We start from the raw sequence: 21,684 nt of genomic DNA on the forward strand, positions 1-21,684 counted from the left end.
TGTATGAGACTCTCAGCTCCCCGTCTCCTTGCAAATATTAGTTGTTACTAGTCTGTTCAATTTTAGCATAGTGTAGTGGTGTCTTATTTTGGTGTTAGTTTATGGTTTGCTTAATAACTAATGATACTAGGCATCTTTTCATATATATAAGTTGGCATTCATAGATCTTCTTTGATGGAGTACCTTTTAAATCTTAGGCATTTGTTTGTTTGTTTTAAGACAGCATCTTATAGTTCAGGCTTGCCCCAAACTGTCATATAGCCATGACTGGTTTTAACTCTTGATCATTCTGCCTTCACCTCCTGAGTAAGTGCTGGGATTGCAGGCATAAATCACTGTTCCCTGTGACTGTGAGACTGTGAAATAACTCATATCTCTCTCTCTCTCTCTCTCTCTCTTTCTCTTCCCTAGCTTTTTAATATGAAGGCTGAAATCACTGATTTGAATCCTTTACCATCTTTTTTCTGTATGTCTGTGTATGAGATGAATTTATAGAATTTATATGCATGTTTGTGTGTGTGTGTGTGTGTGTGTGTGTGTGTGTGTGTGTGTGAATATGCATAAGTGTATAGAGGCCAAAGACTGACATTTTAAGTCTTCCTCAGTCATTCTTCAGCCTATTCATTGAGTCAGTGTCTCAGTGCTGGCTCAAGACTCACTGTCTATTACAGGCTGGCCCCAGATATTTGTAGTTCTGCCTTTTGAATGCTAGGATTACCTGTGTTATCTAGCCTGAAACTTGCTATATAGCCAGGGCCCTCAAACTCATGATTCTTCTGCCTCAGTTTCCATAGTGCTTACATTACAGTTGAATACTGTCATATTCAGTTGAATCCTTTACTGGTTTATAAATATTTTTTCCTTTTTATGTCCTAACTTAAGTCATGTGCACACGCTCATCGGTACAAATATTCTATTGGCTAGTGTAAAAATGCCAATCAAGTCGTTGACTGATGATATTAAGTCTACTTAACCTTATGTTTCTGGCTGTGTAGTTTATCATTTACCAAGAAAGGAACACATTTTTTTCTTTTATTAATTATTTCATTTGTTTATATCTCAAATGATCTTCCACTTCCCAGTTACCCCTCCACAAACCCCCATCCCACATCTGCCCTCTCCCGCTCCCCTTGCCTCTATGAGAGTGCCCCCCTACCCACTGACCCTATCACTACAGCATCTCCCTACACTACATGGCATCAAACCTCCACAAGACCAAGGGCTTCACCTCCCATTGATGTCAGGCAAGGCCATCCTCTGCTACATATGTATCTGGCATCATGGATCCATTCCTGTACATGGTGTTCTAGTCCCTGGGAGCACTGGGTGGTCTGGCCATCTGACATTGTTCTTCCTATGGGGTTGCAATCCCCCTCCATTCCTCCAGTCTTTCTGCCAGCTTCCCTGACTGGGGTCCCCGAGCTCAGTCTGATGGTTGGCCCCAGGCATCTACATCATCTGCATTGGTCAGTTGCTGGCTGGACTTCCCAAGGAACAGCCACACCAGATTCCTGTCAGCAAGCTCCTCTTGGCAACAGCAACAGTGTTGGGGTTTGGTGTCTGCAGACAGGATGGATCCCTAGGTGGGGTGGTCGCTGGATGGGAGCAGAGACTGAAAGGAATACATTTTGTTTGGAAGATTTTGTTTGGCTCTCAATTTCAGAAGCCTTGTTTCCCTTGGTCTGTAGTAAGGTGTTCCATTCAGGCAGAGATTACTTGGCAGGGGAAACTATTTACTTTGTGGTGACTGGAAAACAAAGAGGGAGTGTATGATAAAGTGATTTGGGCTTCTAATATCCATATATCACAAATGGCCAAACTTCCCTTTGCTAAGCTACACCTACAGGTTCCCACTACTTCCAGGTATAGGGCCCCCACCCTGTTATAGTTAGTGTATCTTTTTGTGCCTCTTTTCATTGTTGACTATTTTATTTTTCAAAGTACTGCGGGTTGAACCCAGAAAGTGCTCTCCCATTGAGCTATATCCCCAGGCCTTGACTTGTGTTTTTAAATTTAAAATACATTACTAGGCACGTATGTTTTACACCTCTAATGCCAGCACTTGGAAGATTGAGGCTGGAAAATTGACTTGAATTGGAAGCTGGCCTGGTCTACATGATGAAATCCTTCCTTTTTCTTTTCTTTTCTTTTCTTTTTAAAAAAAGGACTGCTGGGTGTGGTAATTCTTGCCTTTATTCCCAGCACTTCGGAGGTAGAGGCAGGCAGATCTCTGAGTTCAAGGCCAGCTGGGGCTACATAGAGAAACCCTGTCTTGAAAAAAAAAGTCATAACACTCAGGAGACAGAAGATTCAGCCTGGTTTGTCTACATAGTGAACTCCAGGAGGATAGCCAAGACTACATAGAGATACCCTCTTTCAAAAAGAAAAGTGGTCTCAAATGGTAGTATGCTAGCGCTAGCATACACGAAACCCTAGGTTCTATGCTCAGCATGGACCATGTGAATCACGTATAACAACACATTCCTGTAAGTCTAAGCACTTTTAAAAGATAGGGGAGGAGAGTTAGGAGTTCAAAATCATCCTTGGCTATGTAGAGACTTGGAGGCCACTCTTGGCTACCTCAGATCCGACTTCAAATAAACATTCTCTTTTTGGAATTCTCTTTTTGGAGATCTCCTTTTGGAATCTTTCCTGAAAACCACAGTCTAGATAATGTGTGCTGTGTCCCCATGGCCTCTTAAGTTTGTTTATCTCATCATAGCACTCAACACGTTAATTACAATCTGTTACCCTGCCTATTTCCCTATTAGTTTGTTTCAAGTCAGCATCTTATATGATCCCACTTTCTAACACTTAGTACTGAAATCAGCCCAGATGAGGAAAGAAGTCAATAGTTTGTCCTTGTTTCTACCATTGTCCCATCTTAAAGTTTCACATCCCAAAACTCCAAGGTTGTTCTGCTGCTGTGCAGCTGCCCTGCAAATGCTTCTCTAACCTGACTTTCTCTGCACTTTGTTGTAGTTCTGTATATGGCCTTTAATAGTGTGTCCTCATGGTGTTTAATAGACCAGAGGTTTGCATAATAACCTAGTGGAGTGGGCCTGACACAGGAGGCCTAGGCCCAAGGCCCAGATATTTTTACAATGATGTTTTGGGGTTTGATATTGACATCATACTAGGAAACTAAGCTTCCCAGGTACTGGCAGTAGGAAGGGAACCTCTTAGACAACCTAGCTCCAGGTTATATCCCATTTTTAAGAAGAGCCACTTTCAGAGGATTGTATAGCTGGTTTACTCATAGAATAGACTAGAAAATTCAGTTGTTGTTCAATTAAATTAATTTTTTTTTAATTTTGTGTGTATTGGTGCTTTGCTTGCATATATGGCTGTGTACCATGTGTATGCCTGGAGCCCACAGAGGCCAGTAGAGAGTGTCAGATATCCAGAGAAGGAACTGGAGTTACAGATGGCTGTGAGCTACCATGTGAGTGCTGGGAATGAACCTAATTCCTCTAGAAGAGCAGGGTCCTTAACCACTGAACCATCTCTACTGCCCCTTCCATTAATTTTTTTAAGTTAGCCTACAAGTAAGCTTTGTGATACCTTTTCTGTCAACTAGTTCCATCTCTCTCTCTCTCTCTCTCTGAGCCTCTGTATCACCTAATCTCTCAAAGAGAGCACTTACCATACTGTCATAGTTGTTCATTTGCTGTCACATCTTCTTTTGGAGAGAGCTCTTAAGGATGGAGTTCATGAAGATTCATCTCTGTAGTCATAATACACCCTAGCAGTTTCTACAGGGAATACTAATGAAAGCTTGATGAATGAGTGATTGAACAAATGGTGATAATAGCAGATATAGCTGAGGCAGGTCTTGAATACCTGATCCTCCTGGCTCCACCTCCCGAGTTCAGGGATCCCAGGTTTGTACCACCATTGTTGGCCAGCCACTATTTCTTTAGCACTTATTATAGGAAAGGAGGTTCCTTATGTCTTCACCACACTATCTAAAAACTCTACTTGTCATCATTACATAAGTAACAAAAATGAGACTGAGATCTTACATTTAATAAGTGACGTTTGGTTCAAGGCACATGATTACAAACCCCAGATTTGTAACTGTCAGGCCATATTTGACTGTCAGACCAAATGACTAACTGAGGTTGACTAGGTGACCAGCCAATGCTCTAATAGCCGTGTGAAGAGACTCAAAAAGGGTTTGGCAACTCCCCTAATAGACGTTGTTCTCTTGGGATGAGGGCTTGAAACCACAGAAGTAGATGAGGGCTTCATCTACAGGCGCCACAAGTCCATTGTGGGAAACATACTGACTCAGGAGCTCATTTCTTATTGCTTATTCTTTTCCTGGCAAGAGGAAAGATTGGCCAAAGCCCAGGATGTGCCTTGGTGCATCCCTGGAGGATAGCTGTAGCTGAAGTGCTAGGAGGGGTCCTTATTGTTCCTTCCACTGATGTGCCCTTGTCCCAAGTATCGAATGACTCACAGCTTCACTTCACTTTCTACTCAAACGTCACATCACCAGAGAGGCCTTTCCTTCCTTAAAAAGACTTTTCTGTTTACATTTGTTCTCTTACTGCTTAATTTTTCTTAATTGTACTTTATCACCACTTGATGTTTTTATTGTGGCTTTTCTCATTTTCATATATTTATTATATTATTTATTTGTATTTAAGACATGTTATTGCTATGTAGCCCTGGCCACCTTGGGATTGGCTATGTAGACCAGGCTAACCTTGAACTCGCAGATAGCCATCTACCTCTGCCAGGGTTAACAGCATGAGACTGCAATGCTAGCTTATTTTAATGTGTAGAAAGTCAGAGGATGATTTGCAGGAGTTGCTCTTTTCCTTTCACTTTGTAAGCCCCAGGAACTGAAACTCAGTTTGTCAGGCTTGATAGCAGTGATTTTCAGGTACTTTTACCTGCTGAGCCACCTCATGGACTCGGTTTAGACTGCCTTTTTGCCTTTCCCCTCAGAATCCTAAGCACCAGAGGATCTGTGACTTCTGAATTCTCCTGTATTTCTCGGTCCTGGAGTGGGTTGTAGTAAGTAGAGGAGTTTTTAATAATCACTTCCATGAATTGCCCTTGAGTTAGAGATGACCTACTTTCAAGAACTTATCATTTAGCTTCAGCAGCTTCTTACTTTCCTTGTCTTTATGCACGACCCTGGACTCCAGATGAGCTGGAATCTGAGTTCTCTGCAAGACCCACACTTTGTAGTTCTGGATATTGCTCTTCTTATTTTTTTCTTTGATGGATCTGAATCTCTGTTTACCCAAATTCTGACTATGCTGTTTTTTTAAATGTATTTTTATTTCATATGCATTCGTGTTTTCCCTGCACATATCTGTCTGTCTGAGGGTGTCAGGTCCTCTGGAACTAGAGTTGCAGACAGTTGTGAACTACCATATGGGTGTTGAGAATTAAATCAGGTCCTCAGTGCTCTTAAGCACTGAGCTATCTCTCCAGCCCACTCAATTTTCTTCCTTCCTTCCTTCCTTCCTTCCTTCCTTCCTTCCTTCCTTCCTTCCTTCCTCTTTCTTTCTTTCTTTCTTTCTCCCTCCCTCCCTCCCTTCCTTCCTTCCTTCCTTTTGTTTTTTTTTTTGTTTGTTTGTTTTTCGAGACAGGGTTTCCCTGTGTAGCCCTGGCTGTCCTGGAACTCACTCTGTAGACCAGGCTGGCCTCAAACTCAGAAATCCGCCTGTCTCTGCCTCCCAAGTGCTGGGATTAAAGGCGTGCACCACCGCCCGGCGAGCTTCTAATTTATGTTATATATTTTATAATACAAAGCCAGCAGGGGCAAGCCTAGTCATGTCTGTGATCCTAGAACATGGGAAATGGAGACTGGTATCAGGAGTTCAAGGCCAGCCTTAACTACATAATGAGATTGCAGATAGTGGAAGCTCCAGGTTTCTCTTGTTTCAAAAAACAAAATTAACCAAACAACCAAACCTATCCAAAAACAAAGAAAAAGATTGGAGATGACAGTTTTCTTGTAGATTCTCGCTTTCTTTTCAAACTTTTTTTTTATTTTTGAGAATCTTTTACATGCATACAATGAAATATGCTCTCATGTAGTCCTCCCCCTTCCTAAGCTCCTCTGATTCTAATGCTTGATTTTCTAACTTCATGCTTGTTTGTTTTAATAACACACACACACACACACACACACACACACACACACACACACACACATTGGGGCTATCTATTGGAACATGAGAACCTACCAGTGGCACTATATATATTCAATAAAGAATGTTCTCCCAATATCTGCAAGTATATCTTTCTTTTGAGTATTGTCATAACCTCTAAGAATTTTGTCTTTTCTTATTCTATGTAGCATTGTTCATCATTTTTCCTATAGGTGATGTCTTTGATATTCTAGAGATCACACAGACAGCTTTGGTAAAGTGTATGGTTTTAGGATACTATTTCCTGCTCTAATGTCCTCCTGGGGTTTGGACATGTTAGTCATCTGTAATCTGTACCAGATCTCTTCTAACTCTTCTTGCCAAATTCTGTAGTCTCTTACTGTCAGCAGTCACTCTATACTTGGTGTGTGTGGCCTTTTTCCTTCCTTAGCCCAAAGATTCTTTCCTTTTTTTTTCTCTTTTGAACTGAGAATGCAGTCTGAGCCTGATGGTGCATGTCTATAATCCTATCAGTCTCAGAAGTGGAATACAAAGTTATCCTTCATAGCAAGTATGAGGACCTATGTTGGCTATATGAGATCCTATCCCAAACAAAACAAAGACACTAACAATAACAAAAACCTGGAATGAGAAAGTACAACAAGACTTAACTTTTAGGTGCTTGAATTTTAGGGCTAGGAGGCTCTGGTGTCTCAGACTGTTTCAGAAGATCATGTTGGAACTCAGAGTTGCTATCAGAGATACAGATAACATGGAGGATACAGCTCATTATGGCTTATGTTGTTCAGTTTGCAGTGACTTTAGGTGGATGACACCATGCTGACAAGCCCTGCCTAGATGGGGCTGCTACCTAGGTAACTGAATAATACATAGAGCTAAAAACAAACAAATAAAACATTGCCTTGAGGTTTGGCATGACACTGAAGCCATTTTTTTCCCCTGTAACTTAGCTGTATAGGGAGTGATTGGTCAGAAGCCATGATTGGGGTACAGTGATCCTTTTAGAGAACCTCTGCCTCAATGCAGTATTTAGAGCAGTGGTTCTCAGCTGCGGGCAATTTTGCCTTTTGAGGGACATAATAAGCAGTACCTGAAGATAGATATTTTTATTGTAACAACAGCATTGTTGATGGCATATACTGGGTACATGGCAGAGATATTGTTAAATGTCCTGTAGTGATCCATAACACAGCCCCTACAATAAAGATAACCCCAACAGAATGTCATTGATGCAGAGGCTGAGAACCACTGGTCTAGAGTGACTTTTTCCTGTCTCCATGTGGAGGGTGCTGATTAGAACATGCCAAGAATCTATGCCCAGGCTTGTGTTAAGGCGTCTTCTTAGTAGACAAAAAGCCCTTGAAGCACCGCTGGCCTCAGGCTTTTCTACAACAAAAAAGGTACCTTCCTTCCACCCTACGTACCAAGCAGAAAGGCCTCTTTGTGTTGGATGAGGCCAAGCTCACTTGGCACAATTACAGGGCTGTGTTGTTTTCTGTACTTTACAGGCTGGCACTTGTCTGTCTGCCTCATGTGTATTGCTATCTTATCCCTTCATTACCAGACATTCCAGACTACAGTAAATGACTACAGTGGTAATGTGTTAGGATATATTTTCATTTCCAGTAATAATAGCTAATTCATTCTACTTTCCTCAGTATTTTTCTTAACACTGTGTCCATTATCCTTTTCAAGCCATAGGGTTGAATGTTTCTCTTGGAAATTAATTTTTCTTTTATTCCAATGTATTTTTGACTGAGAACTAGACATTCAGCCAAGCAGTGACTGCTGGAGACCCTTTGTTAGTGTCTTGTCTTCTAGGAGCATTCTTAGAGCACATTCAGTATCCCTGCCTACCTACCTCATTTCCTCTCCTGGCACCTTTTCCTCTCACCTCCTGTGCCTGCTGATGGTCTGAGCTACTCTCAGAACCACTCAACATTAGAGCTTTTGTCCTAAGCGCTAGAGGCTTCTGAGGGCATTGAGATGGAATCAGTTTTGCCTTCAACTTTGCTTTGTTCAAGATGTTTTCATGGTTTTCGGCTTTGTGTTCATATTTTAGTGGAAGCAGGAGCATAAAGGGATGCATTTCAAATTGCCAACTCTGTAGTTCATGTGAGAGTGATAGAAAAAGAGCATGGGTATGGTTATGTCTCCAATTAGAGGAATAGCTGAGTTTTTGTTTTCTTGTTTTAAAGATAGGGCCTCTTTATAATGCATGGGTGGCAGCTGGACAGTGGTGGCACATGCTGTTCAGGTGGATCTCTATGAGTTCGAGGCCAGCCTGGTCTATAGAGTGAATTCCAGGATATCCAGGGCTATACAGAGACTCTGCCTTGAAAAACAAAAACAACAGCAACAACAACAATTATTAGAACAGGTAGCCTGAAACTCCACCTGCTTTAGACTCCCAAGGGATAGAATTATTTTGACAGATATTTCAGAAGTACTTAGATAAATGAACCAATTTTATTTTTTCATTTTTAAATTTTGTTTTGAGACAGAATTCCATGTAGTCCAGGGTAGATTTGAATTTGCTACACAGCCAAGGATGACCTTGAGTCGCCAATTTTCCTATCCCCTACCCCAGTACACTGTGCGTGTGCGTGCGTGCGTGCGTGTGCGTGTGTGTGTGTGTGTGTGTGTGTGTGTGTGTGTGTGTGTGTGTGTGTATGCGCGCGCGCAGGCGCGCGTGAGTGCGTGCACTCAAGCATTTGTATGTGGCTGCTCAATGAATACTTTTGGATTCTCTGGAGTTGTAGTTTATGAGCAGTTGTGAGCTAGGGTGCTGAGACCCAAACTCTGGTACTCTCCAGAGGAGCCAGTGCTCTTAATTACTGAACATCTCTCCAGCTAGAAAGCTGAGCGTTTGAAATGAAGCTTTAGTGATGCTGTTTGGAGGCTATAATTAGAACAGTTCTGGAACTTTTCACTTAGGAAACTTATTCTTTGAGTGAATAAATTCTCATTGATAACAGCAAAAATGATTACAATGTGGCCCATATCCTTATTCTTCCCTGACAATTAAAGGGAATAGATAATACTCTTCTGAAAGGTATGGTATGGATCTAAAGAGAGAATGATGATGAATCTCACCAAATTATTCTGCTATCACACATTTTGACTTTTTGCTGACAGCAGTGGTTTTCAACACCAAATAATGTGCAGATTTCTTTTGGGGACTGATAATTTATTTTGAACCTGCAGTACCAATCAAAATTGTTTTTCACTGTCTGCCTGCCTGCCTGTCTATTGTCTGTCTGCCTGCCTGTCTGTCTGTCCGTCTATCTATCTATCTATCTATCTATCTATCTATCTATCTATCTATCTATCAGGGGCTTTTTTGACAGGCTAGCTTTGAATTCCTGATCCTTCCATCTCTGCTTCTTGAATGTTGGGATTGCAGTCATGAGCTCTCATGTCTGATTTTATTGAGTTAAGTGGTCTCTCTCTCTCTCTGTATTCATATTAGGCTTAAGTTGCTATGTAAAATTTATATATAAATGTAAAAAACATATTTTAAAAGACATTCATACTGTGTAGCCTAGACTGTTCTCAAACACATTATGTAGATCCAGCTGGTCTTAAATATGTGGTCAGCCTGCTTCTGCCTCCTACATGACTAGATCACATGCTTGTACTTCCTCACTCTGATAAGAAAAGCAGATATCTCAGCAAAAAGGCACTTACTACCAAGCCTGACAACCTGAGTTCAACCTCTGGGACTAACATGCAGGAAAGAGGACTTAGTCTTTCAAGTTGTTCACTTATCACCAGTCTCTATGTACATCACAAACAATAGCAATACATTATTCAAACCTTTAAAAAAATCCAATGAAATGGTATCTTGTTTCTTCTGTTCAGTTGCTCAGACTCTTAAATTCAGTATATCTATATTATGGGAGCCATCTGATGACACATTCCTTCCACCCTTTCTCACTAGCTAAGCTACTGTGAACTATGATTTGTACAATAAATCATGATCTCATTTGACCTCAATTGGTTTGAACATACTCCTTGTGAGTAAGTCTACTTTTGCTCCTTTATATAGCAATTAACTTTCTTATTTTTTTTTCTTGAGATAGCATCTCACTGTGTATCCCTAGCTGGCCTGGAACTTCCTATGTGGACCATCTATCTCTGCCTTCTGACTAATAGCATTAAAGGCAAGAACCATCACACCAAGTAGAGATTAACTTTTGATAATAAATAGAGATAAACTTTAAACATGTCTGAACAGCACATGAATGTAAATCATTTTTAAAAGATCATTTTTATGATTCCCATTTAAAATAACCCCAACATTATGATATGGAGAGACAAGCCACTATGGTACTTCAACTTTGGTGATTATGTGATTTACCATGTTGTGAATGATCACTTGGTAATATTTTTTATTGGCTTCTATTATGACAGAAATTCTTCTCAATTTGAGGTAAGCAAAAGAGGGAAGTTAATTTGTACAAAACTAAAATATGAATGAGGGGCCTTCAGTAGGCATTCTCTGACTCAGGGGTTTAATACCATTTAAATTCATCTCCTGGCTCTGCTTTGCCTCTGAATGGGGATTTCAGCAGAGACAGGGAGGAGAGATGGATGGATGAGTGGATGGATAGATGGATGGGTAGGTGAGATAAATAGATAGGAAGGAAAGAAGGAAGGGAGGAAGGAAGGAAGGAAGGAAGGAAGGAAGGAAGGAAGGAAGGAAGGAAGGTAGATAGCATATGGTTTATAGAATGAGCTCTAGAATCAGTCTGTTTGAGACAAAATCTTGGTCTTACCAATTCCTACAATTCCTAGCTGATAACTTTGGGAAAATTGTATATAATCTTTTAGTGGTTCAGTTTCATCATCATTATAGTAAGGATAAAATAGGATAACTATTTCATGAGGTATTGGTAAAGATTAGTGAGTTAAAATATCTGAGATGCTTAAACACTATCATCATTCAGTACTATATAAGTGATGGTTTCTGTTAATGTAATGATTCCTAATATTGTAGTTCAGGACCAGTTCATCTGGATACCAAAAGACTCAACATGCAAGACAATCTCCTATGAGCCAATAAACAAAAATCTTAGAGCTTTGTTTCTTTAAATCTTATTTCAGAAATAAGCTCTTTGTCCAGGATTATGGAATGTACTAGTTGGCTCATTTTGAATTATGTGTTCTACTCCTAGAGGTGGATTTAGTGTGGTCTGAAGCATATTATCTGAGAACAAAGGAGAGGTGACTCATTCTAATACAAACTCAGAGTATTATTTTTTTTTTAGATTTATTTATTGATTTTATGTATATAAGTACACTGTCACCCTTTTCAGACTCACCAGAAGAGGGTACCAGATCCCATTACAGATGGTTATGAGCCACGATGTGGTTACTGGGAATTGAACTCAGGACCTCTGGAGTCAGTGCTCTTAACCACTACGCTACCTCTCCAGCCCTCCCCTCCCCTTTTTGTAGCTGTATGTCGATATGTATGTGAGTATGGGCATGTGTGTGCCACAGTGTGCATGTAGAGGTCAGATGACAACTTCTGAAAATTCTATCTTTTCTTTTACCATGGAATCCATTGGGTTATTAGCAACCTGCTTTGAGTGCTGGGAACTGAATTCAGGTCCTGGAAGAATAGCAAGTGCTCTTAATACCTGAGCTGACTCTTTACCCCTTCCCCCAAGATATACATGACACTATCTTCTAAAATCCTGGGCAATTGTCTTCTGTTATAACTACTTTTATTAATTATAAATACTAACACAAATTTGTCGCTGAAGTTGAGAGCCTGTTTTTATAGTTAGATGAACCATATTTTTTTTTTGCTTCTGTTTTTGCATGTATATGTGTGTGTATGCTGGTCCTACATATTTGTGTTTTTGCATGTCTGTGGGCAGACATACTGTTTTAGTTGGGTTTCTGTTGTTGGGATAAAATACCATGACCAAAAGCACTTGGGTATGAAAGGGTTTATTTCAGCTTACATTTGTAGTTCATCATAAAGAGAACTCAGAGTAGCAATTCAAGGCAGGAACCTGGATGGAAGCAGGAACTGAAGCAGAAGTTGAGGGAACACTGCAAATTGGCATGCTCCTTATGGGTTGCTCATTCTGCTCTTTTATATAGCATCACCAGTTTAGGGGTAGCACAGCGCACAATGTGGTCCTTCCCACATCAATCACCAATCAAGTAAATGTCACACAGACCACTGCCATGGGGCTATTTTCTCAGTTGAGGTTCCTTCTTCCAAAATGACTTTATCTTCTGTAAGGTTGCCCCAAAACTAGCCATCACACATGGGTATGTGGGTGTGCATGCATATGTATTCACATGTGTGTAGAGGGCAGATATTGACATTGGGTGCCCTCCTTAATTACTCTCCACTTTTATGTATTTAATGTCTTTCACTTAAATTCAGAGCTCACTGATTGAGCCAGTTTGGCTAGCGAGCTTTACTTGTCTCTGCCTTTCAAGGTGCTAGGATTATAGGTGGGTCACCATGCCCACCTGTCATTTGTGGGTGCTGGAGATCCAACCTTAAGTCCTCATGTTTGTGTGGTAAGTGGTTTACCTGCAAACCATCTCCCCACCCCTGTTTTTACTTTTACCTATTCAAAATAAAATAAAAAGATATAGAATTGAAATTTATAAATAGTAAGCTATCTTGACCAGTTTTGTGGAGTACAACTTTCTACAGTACTGGAAATGTTGTATAATTTGTGATGTCTAGCATGGTAGCCACTAATCACTTATAGCTATTGGATATTTCAAGGATAACTAATACCACTGATGGACTGGATTTATTAAACTAATTTTAAAAGATTTTGATTTAAATAGCCATTGGTGGCTGCTGGCTGCCTCTTAGATAGTGCAATTCTGCATAGAAGCTTCAAATAAGAGAATAACTGTAAAGTACCCAACTTGTAGTAGTGACTTAGTTAAACCGCTTTGGCTTCTGGATTCGTGAATCACACACACACACACACACACACACACACACACACACACACACACACAGGTCTATTCCAATTTCATCAGTTTCACAAGTGCACATACATATTTATATACATACACATGACCTGCACACATAGATATTGACACCCAAATGTATGCACACACATATAAACAGACAGACATATATTCATATATACATTTGGTGGATGGGCCAGGGCCCTAAAAAGCCACACTTTATTTCTTCTTGCTAGCCTGTTTATACCTTCTTATACAAAAGTTCTTTATAAAATTACCTCATAGATAAAATGTTACACAAAAAGAAAGTTACAGAAGGATGTTGATAGTAAGTTCAACACAGTGTTTCATTCTATAAGCTCATCATAAGTTCAAAGCCACAGTTTCACATGGCCTTGCTTTGTCATGATTCACATCTGTGGCCTCATCCTTGGACCTGACCTAGAATGAATGTTTTTCCTTGATCACAAGTCTGCCCCAAGCCTATTTCTCTTCTTAGTGTAATTTATGAAGGCTCATTGCATTTCTTGTTATGCAGCATTAACTTACTGTTTTATGAGGAGGGTGTACCTTCTCTTCTTGATTCTGACTTTATTATCTTTCTGGCAAAACAACTAAAACCATCTCTTTAAATTTTCTTCCTAAAATTATTTGAATCAAATCAGGAATTCTATATAGTCACTAATTCATCTAAACAGCATTAATTCATGAAAGTTCATCTTCATTTTGATCCATAGGAAATTTGCCCAATAGGGTGGGCTGATGCCCAAGAATCATTAGACTATGTAATAATGGCAGGAAAGGCATATTAACAGCAAGAAGCAATCCTGGGAAGAAGTCTCTGGGACTGTGCCTCTCCAGAGTACACCAGTCACAACCATGCAAAATTGTGGGCCATCTCCAGGAAACTCACTTGCTTGCCATAGCCTTTCCTAGGTGGCTTCTGTCAATGAATTATTTTAGATAAACTCCTACTATCCTTTGTTTTATTTTCCTATATGGAGGGATTGAACCCTGGTCCTCTGCAAGAACAAGTGCTCTTAACTACTGAGCCATCTTTCCAGTCCTTCATCCATTTCATTCGTCTATACTTCACTGATGCTATTAAATTTTTGGACTGGAAACCAACTTCTAGAAAGCTTGGCATTATGTGGGCCATGATAAAAGTTTGGTTAAATTGGATGAGTAGTTCTCAGAACTGATAACATTTATAATAATTAAAATAAAAGTCATTATCTTGGCCTGTGATGTAGCCAGGATCTTAACCCAGATCCTGGGTTTAGATCTTAACCCAGGTTACTGAGTTTGAACCCTAACACCAAAAAACTGAGTATGGTTGCACCTACCAGTAATAGCATTTGAGAGGTGAGGGAAGAGGATCAGAAGTTCACAGTCATCTTCAGCTACATTTGAGTGCCAGGACAACCTGGGATATGTCAGTCCTTATCTAAAAATGCATGCATTATTTTGGGCTTTTTTGTTTGTTTTGTTTTGAGATAGAGGCAGCTTCAATCTCACTATGTAGCTAAGTTGTCCTTGAATTTATGATCTTTCTTTTTCAGTATCCCCAATGCTAGGATTATAGGTGAGTTCACTATGCTTAAGTTTAAAACTATTTTAAAATTAAATTTATTGAGACATAAAGAAGATACAGCTATTTTATTTTATTTTATTTTATTTTATTTTATTTTATTTATGAGGTGGGGTCTATCTGTATAATCTCAATAGGTCTCATACTCACTCTCTAGCCCAGACTGGTTTTGAAATGCTATCCTTTTGCCTCAACTTCTTGTAAACTGGGATTATAGTCATGAGGCAGGCACTATGTTCCATAATATATTTATTTCAAATATAAAGTTGATGGATGCCGGGCCGGTGGTGGCGCACGCCTTTAATCCCAGCACTCGGGAGGCAGAGGCAGGCGGATTTCTGAGTTCGAGGCCAGCCTGGTCTACAGAGTGAGTTCCAGGACAGCCAGGACTACACAGAGAAACCCTGTCTCGAAAAACCAAAAAAAAAAAAAAAAGAGCTTCATATAAGCAGATTCATACAGGGACTACTCCTTTCATACTTACAGTGTTATGGACATGGGAATGTTAAGAACACAAACATGGCAAGTGCATGGTCTGTGTGGCTACAACAGCAAGTGTAACTTAAGGCACACTGCTTGAGAGTATCATAGATTACTTCAGCACTGTCATCTTTCAGACTCAAAAGGAATACGGGGGCAGGGAGGAAAGGACAACTAAATCAAAGAAATTTTTGGAGTAATGTTTTTCTTTGTCTTTCTACAGTGTACAACTGGACCGTGGATGAGGTGATACAGTGGCTGATTACGTATGTGGAGCTGCCACAGTATGAGGAAACCTTCCGGAAGTTGCAGCTTACTGGCCATGCCATGCCAAGGTTAGAAATTGGGCTGGATTTTTCTCTTGAGGGTGTAGGGAACAGGCTGGGAGTGGGTCTGCCTTCAGGTTGCTCTGGACAATTCAGTAAAGCTTCATCCTCAACAGAGTCTGTAACCAGCTACTCTTCTCATATCTATTGTGTGCTTGCTATAATGCATGAAGGCCACTTTGTTTTGTTCTCGTGTGTAATAATTTTCATCACTCCTGGGAATCATATCAATGGCTTCCATTTATTGGCTACTTAGTACATGCAAGGCATGCTCAATGGATTTCTTGTCTCTAAGCTTATGACTTGGGTTCAATCTGGAACCCACATGATGGAAAGGGAAAACTGATTCCCACAAATTGATCTGCACACATGCACCCTATAACATGACCCCCCCCAACACACACACACTACAAGTAAATAAATAAAGAAGTATATTTTTTAGAAAGAAAACTGATTTATTAAGTCTATTATGAGGACTCAGTGATCAGTGAGGGTTGTCTTAGGGACTCTATTGCTGCAGTGAAAGACCATGACCAAAAAAGCTAATTGGGGAAGAAAGGTTTTATTCCGCTTACACTTCTATATTATTGTTATCACCAAAGGAAGTCAGGACAGGAACTCAAGCAGGGATAGAGACAGGAGCAGAGGCCATGGAGGGGTGCTGCTTACTGGCTTGCTTCCCCTGGCTTGCTCAGCCTACTTCTTTATAGAACCCAAGATGACCAGCCCAGGGATGGCACCACCCATAATGGGCTTGGCCATTCCGAATTGATCACTAATTGAGAAAATGCCTTACAGCTGGATCTCATGGAGGATTTTCTTCAACTGAGGCTCCTTCTTCTCTAATGACTCCAGCTTGTGTCAAATTGACCCCAAACCAGCCAGTATACATGTGAAATAGCAGAACACTATTAGATAGTATTAGTAAATACTGGCATTGCTGATGTCACTGAGAATTAGCTCATAGAACGAATGGTGATAACACAAAATACATTTTGCAGAAGTGACCTAGGTAGTTTAAGAATTTCCAGGCTTTCAGAAAGCATCCATTTTACATAAATTATACAGAAGACCAGGTGTGATTGTGAATGTCATTAATCCTAATACTCCAAGAAGCAGAAGACAGTGGATCTTTGTGAGTTGGAGGGCATTCTTGTTGACATAGTGAATTCCAAGACAGCCAGGGCTATATAGAGACCTTGTGACAAAATTTTATGAAAAATTTACATAAAAGGAAATTGAGGTCTCTGCGGAGGAACCAAGCAGCTTATGCTTAATTAGACAAGTGAGAATACTTAGGACCGGAAGCCAGATCTCCTGACCAGCTGGTCATATTGCCTCATTATCTCTCTGGTTAGGTGCCCTTGATTGCATTCCAAGTTCAGAGGAGGAAGTAGCTGCCATTCCTTCATGTTCATACAGAAATAGAAAACACACTCTGTGATGTCAGAAGCTTTTCTTCTAGCTGAGGGAATAAAGCTATGTATTAGGAAAGATAACCAATGGTATAGGGTAATATAGTGTTAACTCTGCCCTTAGAGGGCTCAGGCATGTGGTTTCCATCTTTTTGTATCTTATATTTATTTCCTTCTATACCTGCTGTGTTTTAGCAGAGAAAAGAGGAAGTCCCTTTATTCTTCAGTCATTTCAAGTTTTAATAAGTCAAACTCTTATTATCAGCATGATTAAAGGTCATAAAACCTATATTAATGTTATTAGGAGTAAACTGTATTGCAGTTAGTAAGATAGTTGTTAATAGGACTAACAGTGTTTTTTACAAGCAAGTTTATATATAATAACAATGGGTTAAAATTAGAGCTGTTGAGAAGGCCCACGAACAAGTGTTCATTGAGCATGGCGTTCTGACTGGACAAGAGAATACATTTTCTCATGAAGAGAGCTGGGGACAAATATATAGAAGAATTCCTAGAAGCAGAAGCACAAGAGAAATCACCAGTGAGATTCTCAGCAAGTAAAACACTTATGTTTGAGCCCCAGAACCTTTAAACAAAAGCTAGAAATGTTGGTGCATATCTGTAATCCCAGCACTTCACAGTGAAATGGGAAGTGGAGACAGGAGAATTTCTTGGAAGCCCATGAGCTAATTAGCCTGGAATATGTCTCCTGGGAGAAATAAGAGAAACCCCCCTTCAACAATGTGGAAGGAGAGAATCAACTCCTGAAAGTTGTTCTCAGACTTCCACATGTACCCTGTGGCACTTGTATGCCTTCACTCATACCATATTTATATATACATATATATATATGATGTTATATTATTATATGTTATATATGGCATATAATAACAAATATATATATGACATATGTAACATATTTTATTTATATATAGATATAGATATAGATATTTAGTCCTTAGAGGGTAGAATACTTAGGAGATTGTAGATATGGAGAGAGAGGGTGATCAAATATTTGGTAAATACTCCCTGTTAGGAGACAACTTATTGGTTGTGGAAAGATGGTTCAGCAGCTAAGAAGAGTTGCTGCTCTTCCAGAGGACCGAGGTTCAATTCCCAGCACCTGTATAGGAGCTCAGCCATCTGTAACTCAAGTTCCAGAATATCCAGTGCCTCTGTGGGTGCTGCCTAGATCTAGTGTAGAGACATACACACAGCCAAAACACTCATTAAAATAAAATAAAATAAAATAAAATAAAATAAACTCACTTGTTTATTTAGACTCTGTTCTAGAGTACAAAGAACAACAATCACAAAAACTGAATGTGTTCCTGGAAGGAATAAATAATCATTCCAAAGTACTTTTTGATGTCTAAAACCTAACCGCTATTCTTTGTCTTAATAGGCTAGCTGTAACCAACACCACCATGACAGGGACTGTGCTGAAGATGACAGATCGGAGCCATAGGCAGAAGCTGCAGCTGAAGGCCCTGGACACAGTGCTGTTTGGGCCTCCTCTCTGTGAGTTTTGTGTCGAGGTCTACTGCTGTGCTATGGAACCCAAAACCATTGGGAGTGGCTAGACTGCGTCCTGGGTCTCATAGGCACTCCTACAAGACAACACCTTCACTATCCACTGGTGTTGAGATATGAAATAGCCTTCTTTTAATCTAGCCATATTTAAATATTTAATCTACTTATTCATCAAATATTTTAAGGAAAGATCCAGTTTTTGGTATTGCTGTGTTGGATCTATAGGAAGACCTAGATAAATCAATCATATTCTGTCCTAGAGGGATAGCATGAGCATTCCAGGTGAGGGATGTAGCTCAAGTGATACCATGCTCACCTAGCCCTCATGAGGCCCTAGGTTCAATTTCTGCACAGCCAAACTAAAACCAGTGTTCTTTCCTAGTATTTGCAGAGTACCAGCAGAGTACTAGTACTCGTACTAGTCTATGCTCCAGACTAGGGACAGAGAAAACACCATTTAGGAGAAGTGGCACATCATCTCTGTCTTTTAGAGGGGGCCTAGCATCATTCCATGAATTTACCAAGAAGACGACATTGTGGATGGAAGAAATAATTTAGAATAGGAAGGCTAAAACAATTGGGAAGTACATATAGGCCAAATGTTTCTTAGCTGCCATCACTGGGTTTGTACAGAGGGAAGGAACTGATTGCTGAAAACTGTCCATGGGTGCTTGGGAAAGACTAAATGTACTTTTAATGTAGCAATAGACACTTATTAAATAGTTCAGTCTCTGGAGTTCTGATTGGTGAAAATGGTTAGCCTTGCCGTCCTTTTCTTATTTTAATGGAGCCAAGAGAGAACAAGAGAGACCACAATTTCTAGCAGTGCATGGTGGTGTATGTTTCCAATCTTGTAAGGGAGACTGAGTCAGGAGAATTTTGAGTAGTTGCCTACCTGGGCTGCATAGTAAAATCCTATGTATGTAAGGTTGGGGGTGTGTGGAGAAAGAAAGATCTGAAGGCAGATCTCCCTTGAGGGCCTGTTTCTATACTTGGGCATGTCTTATTTGCCTTAATTCTACTTTGAGAAGCCCACAACCCTATTCTTGGGCCCTGCATGTGTTAGATGGACACCTTACTAAGCTAGATCCCCACCTCATTTCATCATTTTATTTTGAGACAAAGTCTCACTAAGTTTCCTAGGCTAACCTTGAAATCATTCTTGTCTAGGGTGTCTAGCTGAGAAACGATGATTATGATGATATATTACTAATATTATTAGTTACATATTGGTTATTATAATTGATAAAATATATTATTAATATCCTTGTTATTATTATTATTTGTCACTGGGAACTGAGCCCAAGTTTTTTTCATATGATAGGCAAATGTTCTTCTGCTGAGCTACACACATTCTCAGCTTTCCTCTTTCCCCATTTCCATCTCCTACTATGTATCCTTGGCTAGTCTAGAGATGTTTATCAGGATGGCCTCAAATTCACGGATGGCCACTAGCCCCTTCCTCCTGAGTGTTGGGATTAAAGATATATGACACCACATCTACCCCTCTTCTATTTATTCATGGGCATAAGTTTTACTTTGGAGTGATAGAATTGCTTTGGAACTAGTATAGAGTTGGTATTGACATATTTGGAATGTACTATATGCCCCTGAATTGTTCATTTAAAAACAATGTGTATTATATGAATTTTACCTCAAGATGCTGCTTTGAAAAAGTTATTGAATTGTTCATTTAAAAACAATGTGTATTATATGAATTTTACCTCAAGATGCTGCTTTGAAAAAGTTATTGAATTGTTCATTTAAAAACAATGTGTATTATATGAATTTTACCTCAAGATGCTGCTTTGAAAAAGTTATTTTGTGTGTCTGTGAGCCTGAATTTGTGTTATTTGTACCGCATAATCATAGGTACCCACAGAGGCCAGAAGAGGGCATTGGATCCTCTGGAACTGGAGTTACGGGTGGTTGGGTGCTGTTTAATGTGCCTGCTGGGAACTAAACCCCAATCCTCTGCAAAAGCAGCCAGTGCCCTTAATTACTAAGCTATCTCTCCAGTCTCCTAAAACAACAACAACAACAACCCCAGCCAAACAAACAAAAAACAACCTAAGAAAGAAAATATAAGTTGTGTATCAAAGGACATATCAAGTGAATAAAGAATAGCCGGGCTGGTGGCATATATCTTTAATCTTAGCGCTTGGGAATGCACTGATGTGGTGCTATTCTCTTTGCCACATCTTAGGGAAGGACGAGAAATAAGCCTTCAGAATTGTTCTCAGGCCTATTAGCCAATCCATACTAGGACTTGGCTGGTAGAGAAATAGTCACAGACTTTATTATGATAGTATGTGCACATGTGCTTAAGATAAACAATTCCTTCCAAGTTGAAAGGCCTGCCTTTTACAAGAGGAATCACTGAGGAGGAGATGCAGTGAATTGCAAGCTAAGTGTGCCATGCATGCCTCGACTCACTGTGCCCTCCCTGTCTGGCAGTGACTCGCCATAATCACCTGAAGGACTTCATGCTGGTGGTATCTATCGTTATTGGTGTGGGTGGTTGCTGGTTTGCCTATATCCAGAACCGTTACTCAAAGGAGCACATGAAGAAAATGATGAAGGATCTGGAAGGGTTACACCGAGCTGAGCAGAGTCTGCATGACCTTCAGGAAAGGTAAGACCTTGCTTCTTTACCACAGCCCTTGTACTGCCAGCTCTTGGAAGTCTCCTGTGGCACCCTGTTGATATGGTTGTAAAGGCTCTATCATCCTTCTAGAACTGTTCTGAGATCCTAGCTTCCTGCCATCCAGTTGCCCTGTGTAGACACTCCTCTAGAGAGGTACTTTTATTCTATTTTATTTAAAACCAGCCAACCAAACAAAAACTCCACCTTTTTTCCTCTGACAGAGCCTGAAAGGAAGAATTGCATAGCTGCCAGGTATCTTAAGCTTCCCTGGCAGGGACGTGTTATGATCTTTCTATTTGTTCTTCTACATCTTGATCACTTCCTTTCGCATGCAGATGGATACAGTTAACTATTTCCCATGCTCCCAAAGAAACCTAATAAACCTAGCTAGCAGTCTTGGTGCCACAGGTCTATAATCCTCACATTTTGGAGGTGGAGGCAGAAGGATCAAGAGCACAAGGTTATTATGGACTACTAACATGTTTGAGACTGGGCTACATAAGACTGTTTCAAAAAGAAAACAAAAAGGGCTGAGAATATTGTTGATATCAGTTGAGAGAGAGTACATACTTAGCATATGCCAAACTCCACA

General features: G+C 40.1%; 1 protein-coding gene across 5 annotated transcripts in view; it reads left to right on the forward strand.

Moving 5' to 3' along the window:
- The window catches only part of Stim1 (stromal interaction molecule 1), a 170,165-nt gene that overhangs the window by 125,306 nt on the left and 23,175 nt on the right, over positions 1-21,684 (forward strand). For all 5 annotated transcript variants that reach the window (XM_034502754.2, XM_034502745.2, XM_076939265.1 and 2 more), the window contains 3 exons: positions 15,395-15,506; positions 18,318-18,433; positions 20,903-21,080. In XM_034502754.2, coding sequence (XP_034358645.1) covers positions 15,395-15,506; positions 18,318-18,433; positions 20,903-21,080 — 406 coding nt within the window. The remainder of the gene's footprint in view (positions 1-15,394; positions 15,507-18,317; positions 18,434-20,902; positions 21,081-21,684) is intronic.

Source organism: Arvicanthis niloticus, chromosome 1, assembly GCF_011762505.2.
Source record: "Arvicanthis niloticus isolate mArvNil1 chromosome 1, mArvNil1.pat.X, whole genome shotgun sequence".
Classification (NCBI taxonomy): Eukaryota; Metazoa; Chordata; class Mammalia; order Rodentia; family Muridae; genus Arvicanthis; species Arvicanthis niloticus.